Source organism: Nanorana parkeri, unplaced genomic scaffold (assembly GCF_000935625.1).
Source record: "Nanorana parkeri isolate BGI_ZX_2015 unplaced genomic scaffold, ASM93562v1 scaffold53, whole genome shotgun sequence".
Lineage (NCBI taxonomy): Eukaryota > Metazoa > Chordata > Amphibia > Anura > Dicroglossidae > Nanorana > Nanorana parkeri.
The window spans coordinates 1,798,201-1,814,805 of NW_017306321.1; the positions used below are offsets into that span (position 1 = coordinate 1,798,201).

At 45.2% G+C, this 16,605-nt stretch overlaps 2 protein-coding genes across 2 annotated transcripts in view; both read right to left on the minus strand.

Moving 5' to 3' along the window:
- Nucleotides 1–447: 447 nt before the first annotated feature.
- On the minus strand, nucleotides 448–10,345 carry SF3B6 (splicing factor 3b subunit 6). Its single transcript, XM_018575483.1, has 4 exons — nucleotides 10,216–10,345; nucleotides 6,200–6,318; nucleotides 3,504–3,642; nucleotides 448–579 (listed from the first exon to the last, which is right to left on the minus strand). Exons 1-4 carry the CDS (start codon nucleotides 10,243–10,245, stop codon nucleotides 490–492), a joined length of 378 nt encoding a protein of 125 aa, XP_018430985.1. The 5' UTR covers nucleotides 10,246–10,345; the 3' UTR covers nucleotides 448–489.
- Nucleotides 10,346–14,041: 3,696 nt separating this feature from the next.
- Nucleotides 14,042–16,605, minus strand: part of TP53I3 (tumor protein p53 inducible protein 3) — a 12,222-nt gene continuing 9,658 nt past the window's right edge. The window contains exons 5-6 of the mRNA XM_018575453.1: nucleotides 14,627–14,823; nucleotides 14,042–14,236 (exon numbers count right to left, since the gene is read on the minus strand). Of these exons, the coding sequence (XP_018430955.1) occupies nucleotides 14,054–14,236; nucleotides 14,627–14,823 (380 nt within the window). The 3' untranslated portion in view covers nucleotides 14,042–14,053. The remainder of the gene's footprint in view (nucleotides 14,237–14,626; nucleotides 14,824–16,605) is intronic.

A 16,605-nucleotide genomic window follows, 5' to 3' on the forward strand; every position in this document is an offset into this window, starting at 1 on the left:
TAGAGCCACAACAGCGCTATCAGCAGGGAGCAACAGCAGAGTCAATTGTAGGGGGCCGGGAGGGGGATGTTGGACCTCAGTACAGAGAGCGGACTTCAAGACTGGTAGCAGAATTTTTGCTGGGCTTTAGCGGTTACATTTCTCCAAAACCAGATAATACATTGGTGAATTGTTCTGCTTCTACTATCTTTCATGAACCCCGGGTGAGAATTTGAGCTTCCACTTCTGTCAGTCTTCCGAGTCATTAGAGGATGGTCCCATTTTTGTTGTTGTCTGCAACAAGGACACCAGACACAACTCACCGGTGATACGAAGGCTTCGGCTGCTGACATCAGAGATGTCAGACAAAGTGAAGACAAAGCTGTGTCTGGTGATGGCATGAAGATAAATGTCTCCACATATCCCTTCCACAATCAAACAAGTCCAGGTATTTAGGAACAGCAAATTTATACAAAAAACATATATCAAAACCGGTGAAATAAAATGGGGTTATTTGGGAGGATCGGTGTTGATTCCATATTTCTCTTTGAGAAGTTTGAGCTGCTCTTCTTTTTTCTTTGTGTCCATCTTCTGGAAAGCCTGAAATAAAACATTATGTTCACGTATCTGTTACTTTACAATCTACTGAGAACACGGCAGAGTAACATAACACACAGGGGCAGAAAGACTAATGAGAAAAGGGGGCAACCAATCAGATTACAGCCAAAGTGCAGGTAAGATTAAAACAAATATATGGATGATTCAGGGCCAGTGCACACCCAGGCAACACCTCACCTCAGTGCAGACCTAGGTGACTCCTGACCGCGTGGAATTGTGAACAATTGCCGCGCGGTCAGGAGTCCCCCCTGGTCTGCACTGATCGCGCTGTGGGTGCCATTATTTTTTTTTAATGTCACCCCAGTCATGCCAGGCGGATCGCCTGGTTTCCCGCCCGTGCTTCTGAACACGATTGCGGCTAAAACAAAAAAAAAAAAAAAAAGGTACATGTACCCTTTTTCTGCGATTGCCGCACGGCAATTGCAGCCTGCATTGTGCAGGACCGCGTGATTCCGGGATGTGCAATCCCAGATTGCGTAGGTCTGCTCCAGGCCTCAGTCATAAAAAAAACACTTCACACTAAGTTCCCTACACGGATCTCCAATAGCTGCTGTGCTCAATATCTAATAATGATATTTAATAAAATACTTTGGTGCCCAGCGCTCAATGATTATACAAACTACTAATCACAAGGTCCTTCTCCCTTATAAATGATGTGATGAATGTATGTTGGCCTGGAGGAATAAAGACATGACCGTGGTTTAGGATCTTTAAACATTGATGGCAAAATGTGGGAAATCACAAATTGACCTAGTTTACACCACGCGCGTTCCAGGAGCAGAGCAGTTGCAGACCGGATCAAAACTGCGTCCAATGTATTCCAATGGTATTTTGGACTCTAGTTCACACCGCAGCGTTCAGTTCCAGAGCAGGTGAAAAAACTGCAGCAAGCCCTATTTTACCTGCTCTGGAACAATCTGAAAGCACATTTAAAACTAAAAAAAAATTAACAATTCTCTTTAAAAAAAAAAAAAAAAAACGGTCTGGAACGCATCAAAAACGTGGTACAACTCACTGCACTGCGTCTGCATTTGGTGTGAACGAGTCCTTAAGGCCAAAGCACTCCAATGAGTCGGCCCTGCAATGAGCAGAGTTCAGAGTGTCCCATTGCACAGCAATCCCAATAAAAACGTATTTCAGGCGGTGCTGAATTGACCTGCGGGTGGCACCGCGAGCATCAAGATATATGGCAATAAGTCATCCGCACTCCACTTTATCGTTCTGTCTTTATTCCACATTAGACAAACATGGTATCACATGCCACATATCAGAACCATTCAACAGTTCCTTCATCATGAGATGACACTCTGTTTTGCCTGATGAAGGAACCATTGAACGGTTCCGAAATGTTGCATGTGATACCATGTTTGTCTGATGTCAAATAAAGAAGGAATGATAAAGTGGACCTGTGGTGTGCTGGTGATGAATTCTCATATCTTAAAGGCCCTACAAAAAGGGGCTCATGGAGGTGACTGACTCCATATTGTCCGATGCCTGTGATGTATTGTTTGTTTAGCACATTGAGAAACAAGGATTCTGTGATTAGTATTTGGTATTTTTACCATGTGCTGGCCACCAAATATTTTATATATAGTCAATGGCTATGGGCAACAACACCATCTTAACAGAAGAAAAGCTGTTTGCTCACCGGATTGCACTGGCATAGTTTATTGACGCTTGTACTACATCACTAGTGTCCAGCCCAAGGTCCACCCCCTTTGACGCGTTTCCCCCAACAACGGGCTAAGTCATAGAGATACGACTCTCCACACCTCGTGATTGGGTGAAAACCATTAGCAGGGACAGAACTTGGGCAGGACACCAGTGATGTGGCACAAGCTTCAATGAACTATCCTAGCAGAGTCCGGTGTGCGGCCAGCTTTTATTCTGTCTGTACGGGTTCATCTTTTCCTGAGCCGTGAAGGAGCGGTGATTATTTTGTGTGTTCTCCAAGAAACATCATCTTACTTTCTTTTTGGGCAGATCAGTCAAAAAAAAACAAAAAGAAAAAAAAAAAAAAACAGAGGCAGGCATATAAAAGAGAAAGCTAAAAAGGGTCAGGACAGAATGAGATGAAATTAACAGAGTGACTGTACACTGTGTGTATGTGTCCCGCCCCCCATCCCAGGAATCTGACTATGTATAAGGAGTAAGAGGTACCAAACTAAAAAGCAGCGACATTAGGCTACACTCATACTTGTTATCCTTATCCCTCACTACCCGACAAGTCCCTGACCTGGAACAAGCACATCAGGACACCAGATTTGTATGAAAGGCGTTATCCTTATCTCTCACTACCTGACAAGTCCCTGACCTGGAACAAACATGTCAGGACACCGGATATTTGTATGAAAGGCGTTATCCTTATCCCTCACTACCTGACAAGTCCCTGACCTGGAACAAGCACATCAGGACACCGGATATTTGTATGAAAGGCGTTATCCTTATCCCTCACTACCTGACAAGTCCCTGACCTGGAACAAACATGTCAGGACACCGGATATGCACGTTTTTCCTGATGACAGCCACAGATCATGAGTTAGGATTCAGACAATTCAGCAATGGTGGTTCCCATATTTCTATCCAGACAGGTGTACCAAAAAAAATAAAGCACCAGTAGTAGTAAAGGGATACTTGGCTAAAAAATAAAGCTCCCATCCAAAAGTGAATCCTACTCATGAGAACTTACAGTTTTAGGGCATAAAGAATATGCATGTGCACATAATAGAGCCACAATGCAGTCATGTGACCAAGCAAGGCTTTCAGATTGTGAGTGTAGTGTAGTCACTGTACCCGGCTATATAATAAAAGCGGATATGTATTAGAGGTGGGGGAAAAGGCAATGTAGAGAATAGTTACCAGAATCCTAGAACGCATACCCCTAAATAGGCATCAGAACTACTTACCCTGTTTGCGTTATAGTACAAGACAACCAGGTATCTGTTACAGACGTTAAAACCAGAAAGGTGATCACAGGCATTTTTGGCATCAAAGATATCTTCATAGACCACGTATGCTGTGCCTCTGGACTCCGGCGTGTGGCCACTGAAAAACACACAAGGAGACAATAACATCTAGCAGCCACAAGCTATAGAACAGCATTTCCCACTCCTGCCCTCAAATCCCACTTACAGATCAGATTTAATGGTCAAACATGTCACCCTGCTGGGACACCACTTACTCTACCTGTGTAGATGATAGCTGACCTGCTAGAGGGGTTGGAGGTCAGGGAAACAAAGCTCTGGAAGATTCAAACTGGAAGCTTGGCTTGTTTTTCCAGCCAATAAAAGTTAGGGATGCACCGATACTAAAAAATATACTCACCTGATCATCAGTCTTGTGGTGGTCAGCGCTCACCTCTCTCCCCTTCGCATGCTCGCATCTAATGTGATGTCACGTGTCCTTAGACTGCTGGGAGAGGGAGCGGGGACCTGAGCAGCCAAGAGGGAAGGGGATCAGGTGAGTATATTTTCTTTACTTTAGCCCATAGGGATAAACGAGCAGTTAAGCCTTGCAATGCAGGATAACCCCGCTGGAAGGGTTTTTACATTTCCTGGAGTTCTTCTTTACCCTCAGTCCACATGCAACGGGGCGGGGGGGGAGGGGATTTCTCAACTCGACTCCTGCATATGCCATCATGGAGCATGGTATAGTGCAGAGGCGGCACCGTTTGTGAGGATGATGACAGGTGCTAAAGAGGTGCAGAATTGCATCTGCTGGAGGGGGGTGATGTAACTTCAGTCGGAGTAACATCACTACTGGTGTACAATGTCAGTAAACATGGAGGATGGCAAACCACGAGGTAAGTCTACCATAATGTATGCTCAGAATATTGGCACTCGGAGCACCCGCAGCACAGAACCGCTTTAAAGGGGGAACCATTATGTTCTATCGCGCTTTTAGGTTGCCACTTAACATTCACTCCCGGTGCTTATTGGGTTAAATTATTATATGAGAAAACACGTATTATTGGAATAGCATGTGACTGGCAGAGGTAATTGGCCATCTTCTGCGGTTTATGCTCCAGATGACGACCATTAGCGGTGGTTTACCGGCAGTGACAGGGCCTTTGCTTGGCGGTGATGCGGCCCCTCCTGTTAGTGTGAAGGACATTACTGTAATCTCGGCATGTCTGCAGGGAATCATCCATTACAAGCCTCTGCTTCTGGATGGTTTGGAAGCCGTCTGACAGATTCAATGACTGATTGCATCTTTGTTGCTTCCAATGAGTAATGGTTCCAAGAAACGCTACAGGACGGAGCGTATTAAAGGGTTTCTGCCATGCTGGAATTATATTTCAATGGTCAGAAAATAAACAGCACAGACATAAACCTGAAACGAGTCGGTCTTGACAATGAGATGTAAGGATTAATGAGAACCTCGAGCGTTGAGTCATGTGGGTTTCCACATAAAGCTAAACTATGGGCAGATATTCAGTAACTCGCACATAGAAAAATAAAAATTAGAACTATGACCATAAGTACCCGATTCTGTCTATTTTATCTCTTGCAGTCCTCTACAAAGCTGCACTCAGACTGGGAGAGAGAGGGTCAGTACTGTGAGCCAATGGGGCTCTATTGATTTGCTTAGAACCATCACTATGTGAACATATTTACAGAATGGGAGATCAGAAGAATGTCCTCACCAGCATGCTGCTGCTGCTCCTTTATTGTCCAAACAGCAGGCTGGGGAGAGCCCTTGACAAAAGGTGTATTGCCTAACTAAAGCCAAGAAAAGTGTGGCTAAGAGAACCTGTTATGGTGCCTATTCAGAGTAAAGTGACCGGGTGTCTTTGAAGCCCCTGACCACCCCATACCACCTTCACAGTGCTCCATATCCATCATGTCATAGTTTTGAGGCCAAGCGATTGGCCACTAGGTCTGAGCACAGCATCGGAGTAGGAGGCCATGTGCTCCCCAATACTCAGATGCACAGGGTATTTTGGGGGGACTGCAATGTAAGGAACAGCAGGCAGGAAAGTATGGTAAGGGGTAGGAATGCACCAATACCGGTATCTGTGCCGATACTGAGCATAATCACGAGTAATCTTACTTATAAAAATGCCCCTATACTAAAAACCCATAAAGGCACTTTAAATGTTCAAACTGTAGCGGCTAACTGAGGTCCGGCGAAGTGACTGACAGCCACCACTCACTGCAGGGAGAGGATCAAGAAGTGAGTGGATAGGTGCATGTTTCTGCTCACTTCCCGATCAATAGAGCCGACAGTTTCATTGTCACAGGTCGGCTCTAACTACGAGGATGAGTGGAAATCACTCCCCTCATAGTTCTCCTTTAAAAAATGTAAGCATCAATGTTATTTATTTTTTACTTTTGCTATGTGAATGGGAACACGTAACAACTATAAAAGTCGGCGTTATCCCAATATGGCGGCAAAATTGGACACACACACACACGCCATATTAGTTCACTACATCCCCCGGCTCTCTTTCCTACACAATAGTTGATCCTACAAACGCAAGTCTGCAAGTCAGCGAACTCACTCAATATAACGCATTCCCCGTATGGCTGATGGGGAAAGCATAACAAGCTGTGGACAGTTACATTTTCATTGATCACTTTGCCAAAAATGATGAACTTACACTCTGATCTGCCGAATGGGTCCGTACTTTCCAAATATATCGTACATTTCCTCCCCAGTGATTTTATAAGGCAAGTTCCTGATGTACAATATCCGGTTCACTTCGGGAGGTAAACGGATCTGACAAACAGAAATACGGACTCATTAGAGGGTGCAAATATTCACAGTTCATGATTTATCATATACAAAAGGCATCACAAAACCACCGTCATGAGAACTGCTTAATTAAGGAGTATTTTCCTACTGTCGGTAGGTGCGGACTGGGAAAGATTAGGCAAGTCTGTATACACAGGACACTTACAGTTGTATTTATAAAAAAAGCCCGCAGGGCCATTTGCTCTACGAAACTGCATGTACATTGGTTCAGCCGCCTTATTGGAATTATATTTCAATGGTCAGAAAATAAGCAGCACAGACATAAAGCTGAAACGAGTCGGTCTTGACAATGAGTAGTAAGGATTAATAGGAGCCTCGAGCGTTGAGTCATGTGGGTTTCCACATAAAACTAAACTATGGGCAGATATACAGTAAAGGAAAACACGATATTCAGTCCAGTACTTTTCACATAGGAAAATAAAAATTAGAACTATGACTGAGTACCTGATTGTGTCTTTATCTTAGCCTCTTATAGTCCTCTACAAAGCTGCACTCAGACTGTGAGAGAGGGTTCAGCGCAAAAGGGGGGCAAAAAGAATATGTAATTTTTAGAGGTGCACCGAAATGGAAATTTTAAAACCGAAACGAAACTGAAATAAAAAAATGCCAGGCCGAAACCGAAAATGTTTTTTATTTTCATTTTTTCAAAATGTTTTAATCATTTTTATTTATAAAAACTTTGTAATTTTTTTATATTTATTCATTTTTTTAGTAAATGTTTCCCTTTTAAAATAGAAAAAGAGATTGAGAACACAGAATCCTCAATCTCTTTTTCTGTGTCCCCTGTTATCAATGAACAGGAATCCTCTAGGAGTGTTCCTGTTCATTCATAACATGAGGACAGAGTGTGTTTACTATAACTGCAACTATGAATGAACAAGGGGGATGTAGATCACTTCCCATTCATTCATAATTGGGGATATAGTAACCATACCATATCCTCAATTATCTACAAAACACTCAGCGATCACTGATCCCTCACTGCTTGTACCGCTCTCCTCCCTGACACGCTGTCACAGGAGGCTGAGCGAGCGGTGTAGGGAGGAAAGCCCAGCCTCCTGTAACAGTGCTGTCTACACCCCCACACCGCTCTGCCGCACTGTGATAGGCGGCTGAGCGGTGTGGGAGGAGACGTCGGCCAATCACTGCGCTCTCCTAACGCAGCGCTCGGCCGGCTATCACAGTTTCTCTCCTCCCGGCTGGGACACAGAGCAGCGCCCAGCGGGGAGGAAAGAAATCAAGGATGCGCCGATGTATCGGCAGGAAAAAGGCACTTTCAGCCAATATGTTTCGGCGGCCGATATATATTGGTGCATCCCTAGTAATTGTTTATTTGCAGGTTGAATGTCATATTAGGTAAATACTACATTATGGCCACTAGATGGAGCTGAGGAGCATAAGAATATACATTGGAAGCAGGCCAGCTCTTTATAGCCTAATAATTGTGCTATGTGTATTCTGTAATAAAACAATTTTACCTGCCTTTTTACAATCTTCATTGAGTGTACACGGAGATGTGCCTGTGCAGCCTAGTGTACATTCTTGGCATACCGTGGTGCGGAATGAATCGAGTGCATGTGCAGGATTTACATCATTAACCCTTAGCAAATCAAGATGGCCGAAGTTCCTGAACCCGTAAGAGACCAGGGTGAAGATGTCGGCAGTGAACAAGGGGAGGGAGGCAAGTTCTGCTTTAAAATTACTGTATCCAACTAATGAGAATGGAGATAAAAGCTCCCTGGCTGTGCCTCGGATCTTCTGCCTCTCAGAGTGTTTTGCACCAGATGCCTGGTCCCCCCCAACAGGAATTCAATGAGGGGAGTTTATCAAAACTGGGGCAGACAGAATCTGGAGCAGTTGCTCATGGTGACCAGCTTCCAGTCTGTTCAGTTAAGTTTTGAAAAAGAAAGCTAGAAAGTGATTGGTTGCCATGGGCAACTGCTTCAGTTTTGATAATTCCCCCTCATTATCTTGTAGTGCTGTAGAGGCCGACAAATAGAATCACAGTGCACAGCGAGGGACCAGGAATATAATACCCTCTACAGCCGGATGCTGAGAACCTTCAGCATTGTCAGCTCTGTATAGGAGGCGAGGACGCTGAGGGACATACCATCACAGCAGTGGAGAAAGAGACAGGCAGGATAGAGCAATGTGACAGCCAACCAGCTCAGATGATTGGGTGAGCATAACTTTCTTATTTTTGACCAGCTCAGGAGTTATTGCATCCCGGCACCCAAGGCATGCTGACATTGCACACTGGCCCACATATGTGCAGCCGAGTGTACAGTCAAAAGATGTTTACTAGCAGGAAAGATTGAAGTATTTATAGTAGAAAAGACAAAATATGTCTTGTCTGCTAATTACTTTTCCCTTCAAGTTCTACTTTTTCTTATGTAAAACTGTGGCCACACATACTACAATCTGATTGTATAACCCTGCAAACAAACAATCCATTCAATCTGTATCCAATTGTGCACCCCCTTACGTAACATACTTATTGGTAAATCTAAAGTAGATTGTACAGTAGAGTCAGCCATACCCTGTAATATATTCTTTGTTCATAACATGTAGAATTGGGGCTTTTAAGGTGTACACAAAAATATAAAATCAATACAATAATATGTATAATATGTAGGGATGCACCAATACCGGTACTAGTATCGGTACCGAGTACTTGGGCGAGTACTCGTCCAAATGCTCAGATACCTAGCCCGATACTTGAGCTTCCGGTATCAGGAAGCCTGGCAGCGAGTCATTACACGCTGCCTGGCTTCCTGATTGGCCGGGAAGCCGGCTCCATCCATGCTCCCTCGTCACGAGGGAGCATGGAGCCGGCTTCCCTGTTAATCAGGCGGGCTTGCGATGACCTTAGTCTTGCGATGGTTGTAATTTAATTTAGTAATTAAAAAAACGTACGATCTGCCCATCTTGGACAGGCAGATCGTGCTTGCGATGACCACAATGCTGAATGGGCAGTGTGCGCGTACCGGCCCGTGCGGCATTGATCTTACGATCATGCTAAAAACCAGCCAAAAATCGTACGATTCTCAGGTGGTTTCCTAGCATGCTCCTTAGACAAAAGACGTGCGACCGCACAGTAAAAACGGTTGCACACCTTCCATACACTTTGCGATTATCGTACGATCGCGATAATCGCACAGTGTATGGTGGGCACCTTAAGAGAGATTATACAATCAGATTGTATAGTGTATGGTCAGCTAAAAAAGGACTATACACATGAAAACCTGATTGAGCAAGCATCAGATTGGACTGCATAGGCAGCTGTTTATATGAATCTTAGGGGAATCAATCACGTTGCCAATGCAGGGTAAAGTCACACAGGTCCTCATTGGGGCTTCCTTTCAGCCATTGACTCATTCCTCTGATGTACTCTCTATGAGAGCCCTCAGACATTCCCTGTACTTCCAGGCATAGGGCACCATGTGACCACCTCCCCTCCCCCTTCAGGATGCTCTGCTCACATCTAAATGACCACTCACAACCAGCGATCGCTGTGCAAGCTCCAAAAAACACCAAACACAGAGCTTACACAGAGATCAGACTTGGTGCCCTGGCAGGCAAACAGAGAAGAGAGGAAGTATAACAACGGTGATGTCAGTAGAGGAAGGGAAGAGGGGCATTAAGAGAACCTGTCACTGCTCTGAAGAGGCCGGTTCTCTTTAAAAGAAAATGACCATAGACAATCCTCAGATCATAAACCTCACTGATCTGACAGACCAAACATAAACTTGTGTGTCCAGCACCATTGTGCCGGGAGACCCTAGAGACGTGAACGAGGCTACCTGAACAGAGAGTGCTGGTGATAATGGGAGCCCCAGGTCCCCCGCCGTCTCTACTCACATTGGCACGTTTCGCAGCTTGCATCGCCATGGTACCGGCCTCAGGATAGACAAACCAACCGGAGAAAGAAAGACACACGTCCACCGAGCTCCGCACTTCACAACAGGAAATGGAACCTGCTGACGTAATCACAGTGCGCTGATATCCGCTTCCGGCGACTGAGAGCGTAAAGCATCACGTGATGGGTCTCCGTGCGGTCATGTTTACTAAGGGCAAAATCGCCTGGCATTTCAGGATGTTAGAACTGTTGATACATATTAATAATAATAATAAAACGTGTAATGTTTTTTCTAGTTTTAAAACACTCCCCAGTGGGAATCGCTCTCCGGGAGTCATGTCTGTTAGAATCTTGCAATGCCTAATGGGATTTGTAGTTCTACCACAGCTGGAAGGCCGGAGTTTGGCTATCCCTGATTTTATTCTGTAACATTTTTGAAAAGGTGCACATAGCCGTGTGGCCCCTGCCAATTAAGGCCTGTGTCAATGAGTTTGGGCTTCGGTCAATGACATCGGTTTGTGACGCTTCTAAGACTGTTCGAAATTCATTGACATGTGCATTTGAACTGCAGCTGACCTCCTCCCAAACTGCAGCAAGCAGGTTTTGGCATAGGTTTGCCACCTTTTCTTCAAGCGAAACCCGAACACTGGCTTATTAGTCGTGGCTGATTCATATCTAAATAGCGCCACCCATTCATAGGCAAATATTACAGGTGAGACTATCCTCAGGGAGCGGCCAGTAGCCCCTATCTTAATTTTGGTTGCCCCTGTCTGCCTGACATCTTGTGTCCGGGTTTCTGCTGCCATGAAACCCGAACACAGCATTCAAAACCCAGACTGTCCGGGTGAATCCTGGACAGGTGGCGACCCTATTTTGGCATGTCCAGCGTTCTCTGTTCCGGGGATTAGAATCAAAATCCCAGGTTCCCATGGACCGACCCCGTGTCCCGCAACCATTCAACCACTCAGTGCCAGTAAATGGGCAGACCTCTTATCAGCACAGAACCCGCACAGTAGCCTGGAGAAGTCTCCTCTACCCACTTCCTGTTTCTGGTCATGCGACGAACACATCACATGACACAAAGCCGCAAGCCCAGTCAATTTACTGCCCATTTCCGACTTCAATTCTGGTGGCCAATCGAACTTGCGGGTAGTATATTGATTCATTTCCCGCGATCACCTGCAATCATATTTGGGATTCCTGGTGGCTCAACATTGATTGAAATTGCTGCGTCTGGCAAACTTATAGTTTTATTGAAAATAAAAAGTAGAAAGATAAGTAAAGTATGCAGAGCATTAAATAAAGTAATGACTGACACATGTTCTAGAGAATAGAGGATTTTCATGATGGTTTTGTTATAAAGTGTACATAAACCCTGACAATGAATGACATTTGTATGCTGGTTTCTGCAGATAGTCCTGGGGAGTGCTTTGCGGCTGATACCGTGGGACAGGCGGCTGTGTTGAAGCCTGGCAGGGGCTCTCTGTCCGGTCCCGCCCAGCTCACTGATGTCACTGGTTGCAAGGAGCTCAGCGGGACGCCAGCCAGAGCGTCCTGCTCAGCTATTTGGCAATGGAAGACATCAATGAGCCCCCACACACACCTGCCACCCCCCTAATGAAATACCACCTCTGGGTGCCTCATTATAAGGACGGCCTGGTCTTGGATCCCCTGAAGGCTATGTGCCATAGAACTTGACATAAGTTCCCATGCTCATATCTACGGTGGCACACAGAAACAGCTGGCTTGTGCTGTACCTGAATCTGTGTGGCCACCAGTTACTGAAGCACCAAATTTGATTGCATCCTTAGCCCTTTTGTGACCAAAGGTTATTGATGCCTTGATGTCCAGAACAAATTTAGTAGCGTCAGCATGTGTCGGGTAACAATAATCAATAACTCTATGATTAATATGCTTACCTATATACAGTATATGAAATGCTTTTATTTGGTACAAAGTTTCCAATACAATTATGCTCTTTTGTTTTTATGATAGGTTGGCAACTGCAAAAATTGTTTTTAAAAATCACGCAGCTGGGTTGATCTCGACAGTAATGCCGGGATCTGTCCCGGCGGCGGCGGTTTCAGTATATCGCGAGCTACAGCTGAGCTTTGAGCTATACTGAGCTTTGGGTCACAGGAGGACGCTAGTATATGTCCTCCCGTGATCCTGAGGAGAACTATGAAAACACTTACACCATAGTTCTTTAAGCAGATGAACACTGCCATCTTCAGGCTGCAGCACAAAGGTTTATTTTGTCAGCGTGTGTCCAGGCCTACACAGATTTCTCAGAAAGAGTTGGAGATTGTGAAGGGACAGAGGTAGTCCTCATCCAAACAGACCCGTCTGTCTGAGCTAAGCAAGTAGAAGTCTGTATGTGTGCAGACAACCAGTCCACTCTGGTGACTGAAGGAACCAGTTCAGCAGAGATCCTGAGACCGGCGGAGGAATATACAGAGCTGTCCAACAAAATACTCAGGGGGCTGAAAGACATTTGTGTTTATGCTAAATAATCCCAGCGAGGGCAGAGCACTGTGTTAGGCCTCTTTCACATGAGCTGTGGACTTTAATGCCCCCTCTAAAAAGCAATCCGCAGGTGAATCGTTTTTCAGAGGGCAATAGAACAGTGGTTTTCAGACGCTCAGGAGGCAATACTACCACCTCCTGAATGCCTGATTTTTTTGGTCTCAAGGAGGATATAACATGGAACTACCACACTGCAACTGCGTGCCAAGTGTTTGATACGCGGTTGTGGCACGGTCCCATTCACCTCAATGGTTGCATTTGGCAGGTGACAATGCCTGCCGAAGGCGACATGCTGTCTAAAAGCATGGTGCACTGTCCAGCTGCAGTGCTAACTGCCTGTTTTTCTTGCCCCTTGACCACCCGTGCGAATGAGGCCTTATTTTGACATAGAAAGATAGACAGACATACAGTAAGCATTTTTGAATGGAGGGATCCTGTAAAATAGTTATTTATTTGTCCTTGGCCATGAAGACTCTGAATAAATCAGCTTCTACTCAGTTAAAGCCCAATTGAAGCCTCATGTTCTGGCATTCTTGTTTTTATCTTTACAGTGTGTGCATTATACTGAAAATGTGCTCTGCAGTGACAAGCACTGCTTCTAATATAACACTGTAAAACCTACCCAACAATTATTATTATCAACGGACTTTGAGAGCTATGATTGCTTTGTTCTTCCTTTTCACTTTCTTTAAAAGTTCAATAAAGTTTACCTGTCTAAAAAAAATCCGTCTTGTGTCGGCAGCACACTGGAGAGTTGGACTGGTGCTCTCATACAGGGAGCATTGGTCCAGGTCTCCAGTGGTCTGACATCCCCCATGAACAGTGCTCCAATTAACAATCCTGCTTAGGGAAGGTATTAAGGGCATATCCCTGAAATCATTTGGGGACACAGTACTGCAAACACATCTCAGTAAACATTGCCAGAAATTTACCTACCCGCCTTTATGCTTTTGTAAGAAATCACCCAGTATTTCGGTTGTAAAAATTACAGCCAATGAGAAGATTCAGAAAGATATGCAGCAGGTACAAGTTCTCAGATTGATTAAAAACAAGAGACAATACTGTGAAAACCTGGGCATGTATTTCCATCTTTAGATTGTATACACACAAGGATCATGTGACCCATCAATAAATCCGGAGTGTTCCATTATGTGGCTATTGTCCAATTCCATGATAAAAAACATTACATTACAGATTGAACACATACAGTAGTGGCATTGTCATACTCCTCCATGTATAGTGGCAGTGTCATACTCCTCCATGTGGTGAAGGCTGAACAAGGAATGTATTATTACACACATCTCCCCCCTAGTGTCACACAGGGATCTGAAGAACGATTTTCCCTGTGTTCTTGTTGGCTTCCATGCGGCGGTGTGCATCAGCGATCTGATCGAAGGGGAACACGCTGTCTACTATTGGCTGCAGCTGGATAGAACCGCCAGGTTTAAAGTAAGGGAGAACTTGTTCTGTGAAAGCCTTCACCAGCTCCGTCTTGTACTGAAACACAAACAGATCAGGACAAGATTACATATATACAGCCTGCTTGTATATGACTTTATGGGATTTATTTATAAACAATTTGCAGGGCCATTTGTTTAGTCAGATTATGGCAAAAAAAAAGAACACTCTGAGTATATTTCTTTTTTAGGTTGAATGTAATACCAAATTATGGCCACAAGATGGAGCAGAGGAGCATAATAAATAAATAATTATTTCCTATGCCCCTCAGCTCCGTCTAGTGGCCATAATGTTGTACTACATTATAACTTTCAGAATTACATTTGACTTGTAAAGAAAATGAGTTTGTTTTTGCATCTATTCGCACAGAATGAATGCTAACACAGAATGGCTCTGACCCCTAATAGTCTCCCGAGTGTCTTCACTTACCTCTCTTGAGCGAGCTCTCAGTGTACTGGCCAGCATGCTTCCTCTTTTCTTCAGTAACATTGTCAGGAAATCTCCATGGATCTCACCAGAGCCCATCAACCCATAGACAACCCAGCGGCCGTCAGTGTTCAGGCACTGTAGATTCTTCTGCCAGTGTGTCGCCCCCACACAGTCTAAAATAATATCAGCCCCAACATCTGCAGAAGAGAAAGTGGGAGTTATGATGGGAATGGCATCTGTCCCTGAAAAAAAAGTAAGCATGTATATTGGGGAAAGCCCTGTAACCTCAACCCACCTGAACACCTGCAGGTGACACAAAGAGGGCCATGTGGTTTCAGTTTGAAAAAGAAACATGTCTATTAAAAGCTATCTCTGGATAAAATACATACTGTATATGGTCCATAGGGTGAGCTCATTGTAAAGGGTCAGTCTATAGAGTTATTTGATTGCCTTTAGGGATCAGAAATTATTTATGTTCCCCATGCTTTATTTTTTGGGGTGGAGGATGGGGGGAAGCAACTTGAAGTTTAGGATTTTAAGGATGGTAGGTGGTTTGAACTCAAAGCCTACGCCGTGATAAAAAAAAAAAACTCAATTTACAGTGGGCTACCCTCCTGCACTGCAAGAGTTAACAAGACCTGTTGTACTTGCCTGATCCCAGCTCCCCCAGTGATTGGCTCATACCTCGATGTCCTCACCTATAATACAGGGTTATGAACCTTACATTAAATGTGATGAGGTCAGCAGGCCTCCAACCGCTTGAGTGTGGGTGGGGGACAGAAGGCTACAGGCACAAGCGGCGGCACCAGGGTGGGTGTTACCCGGTGAGGCTGCCGCACAGATGTTATGACGTCCGTGGTGTGACATCATTACGCATGCATGGTGAGGTACTTTACTGCCGGCAGCCATCTTGGCGATGGACTCCGGTAAAGAGACGAGGGGATATCAACTTGGCGGGATCAGGTATGTTGCCAGGTCCCCCACCTCTCATGCTGTTGTCGGGCAATCGGTCCATGACTTAGTGCCTGACTTTTAAGAGGAGGTGACACCAAAATGACCATCAGTAAAAGAATCCCCTTAGACATTAACGGGCAGTTAACACTCTGCCAGGACAAGACTTCTCTACTAGTACTGTCAATGCCGGGGTAGCCCCGCCGCAAGGGAAGGTTTTTTTGGTTTTATCAGAAGCTAGGCTTTGAGCTCAACCAAAAACCACCGAGCATCCTCAGAATCCTAAACTTAAAGTTGCCCCCCCCTTCCCAAAAAGAAAAGCGTGGGGGAAAAAATCTGATCCCTAAAGGCAATCAAGGCCTCTATAGACTGACAGTTTCCAATTAGTTTACCATATGGACCATTTATGTTTTTATACAAGGTGGTATCCCCTTAAAGCGGAAGTAAAGCTGCTGGGCTCAAGTATGCACAGCACACGTGCACATTATGGCACACCTCCAGCACTGACCACACTTCCACACTTGCCTTCCTCCAGCACTAACCACACTTCCACACTTGCCTTCCTCCAGCACTGACCACACTTCCACACTTGCCTTCCTCCAGCACTGACCACACTTGCCTCCGTCCAGCACTGACCACACTTCCACACTTGCCTTCCTCCAGCACTGACCACACTTCCACACTTGCCTTCCTCCAGCACTAACCACACTTCCACACTTGCCTTCCTCCAGCACTGACCACACTTCCACACTTGCCTTCCTCCAGCACTGACCACACTTGCCTTCCTCCAGCACTAACCACACTTCCACACTTGCCTTCCTCCAGCACTGACCACACTTCCACATTTGCCTTCCTCCAGCACTGACCACACTTCCGCACTTGCCTTCCTCCAGCACTGACCACACTTCCACGTCTGCCTTCCTCCAGCACTGACCACACTTGCCTTCCTCCAGCACTGACCACACTTCCACATCTGCCTTCCTCCAGCACTGACCACACTTCCACATCTGCCTTCCTCCAGCACTGAC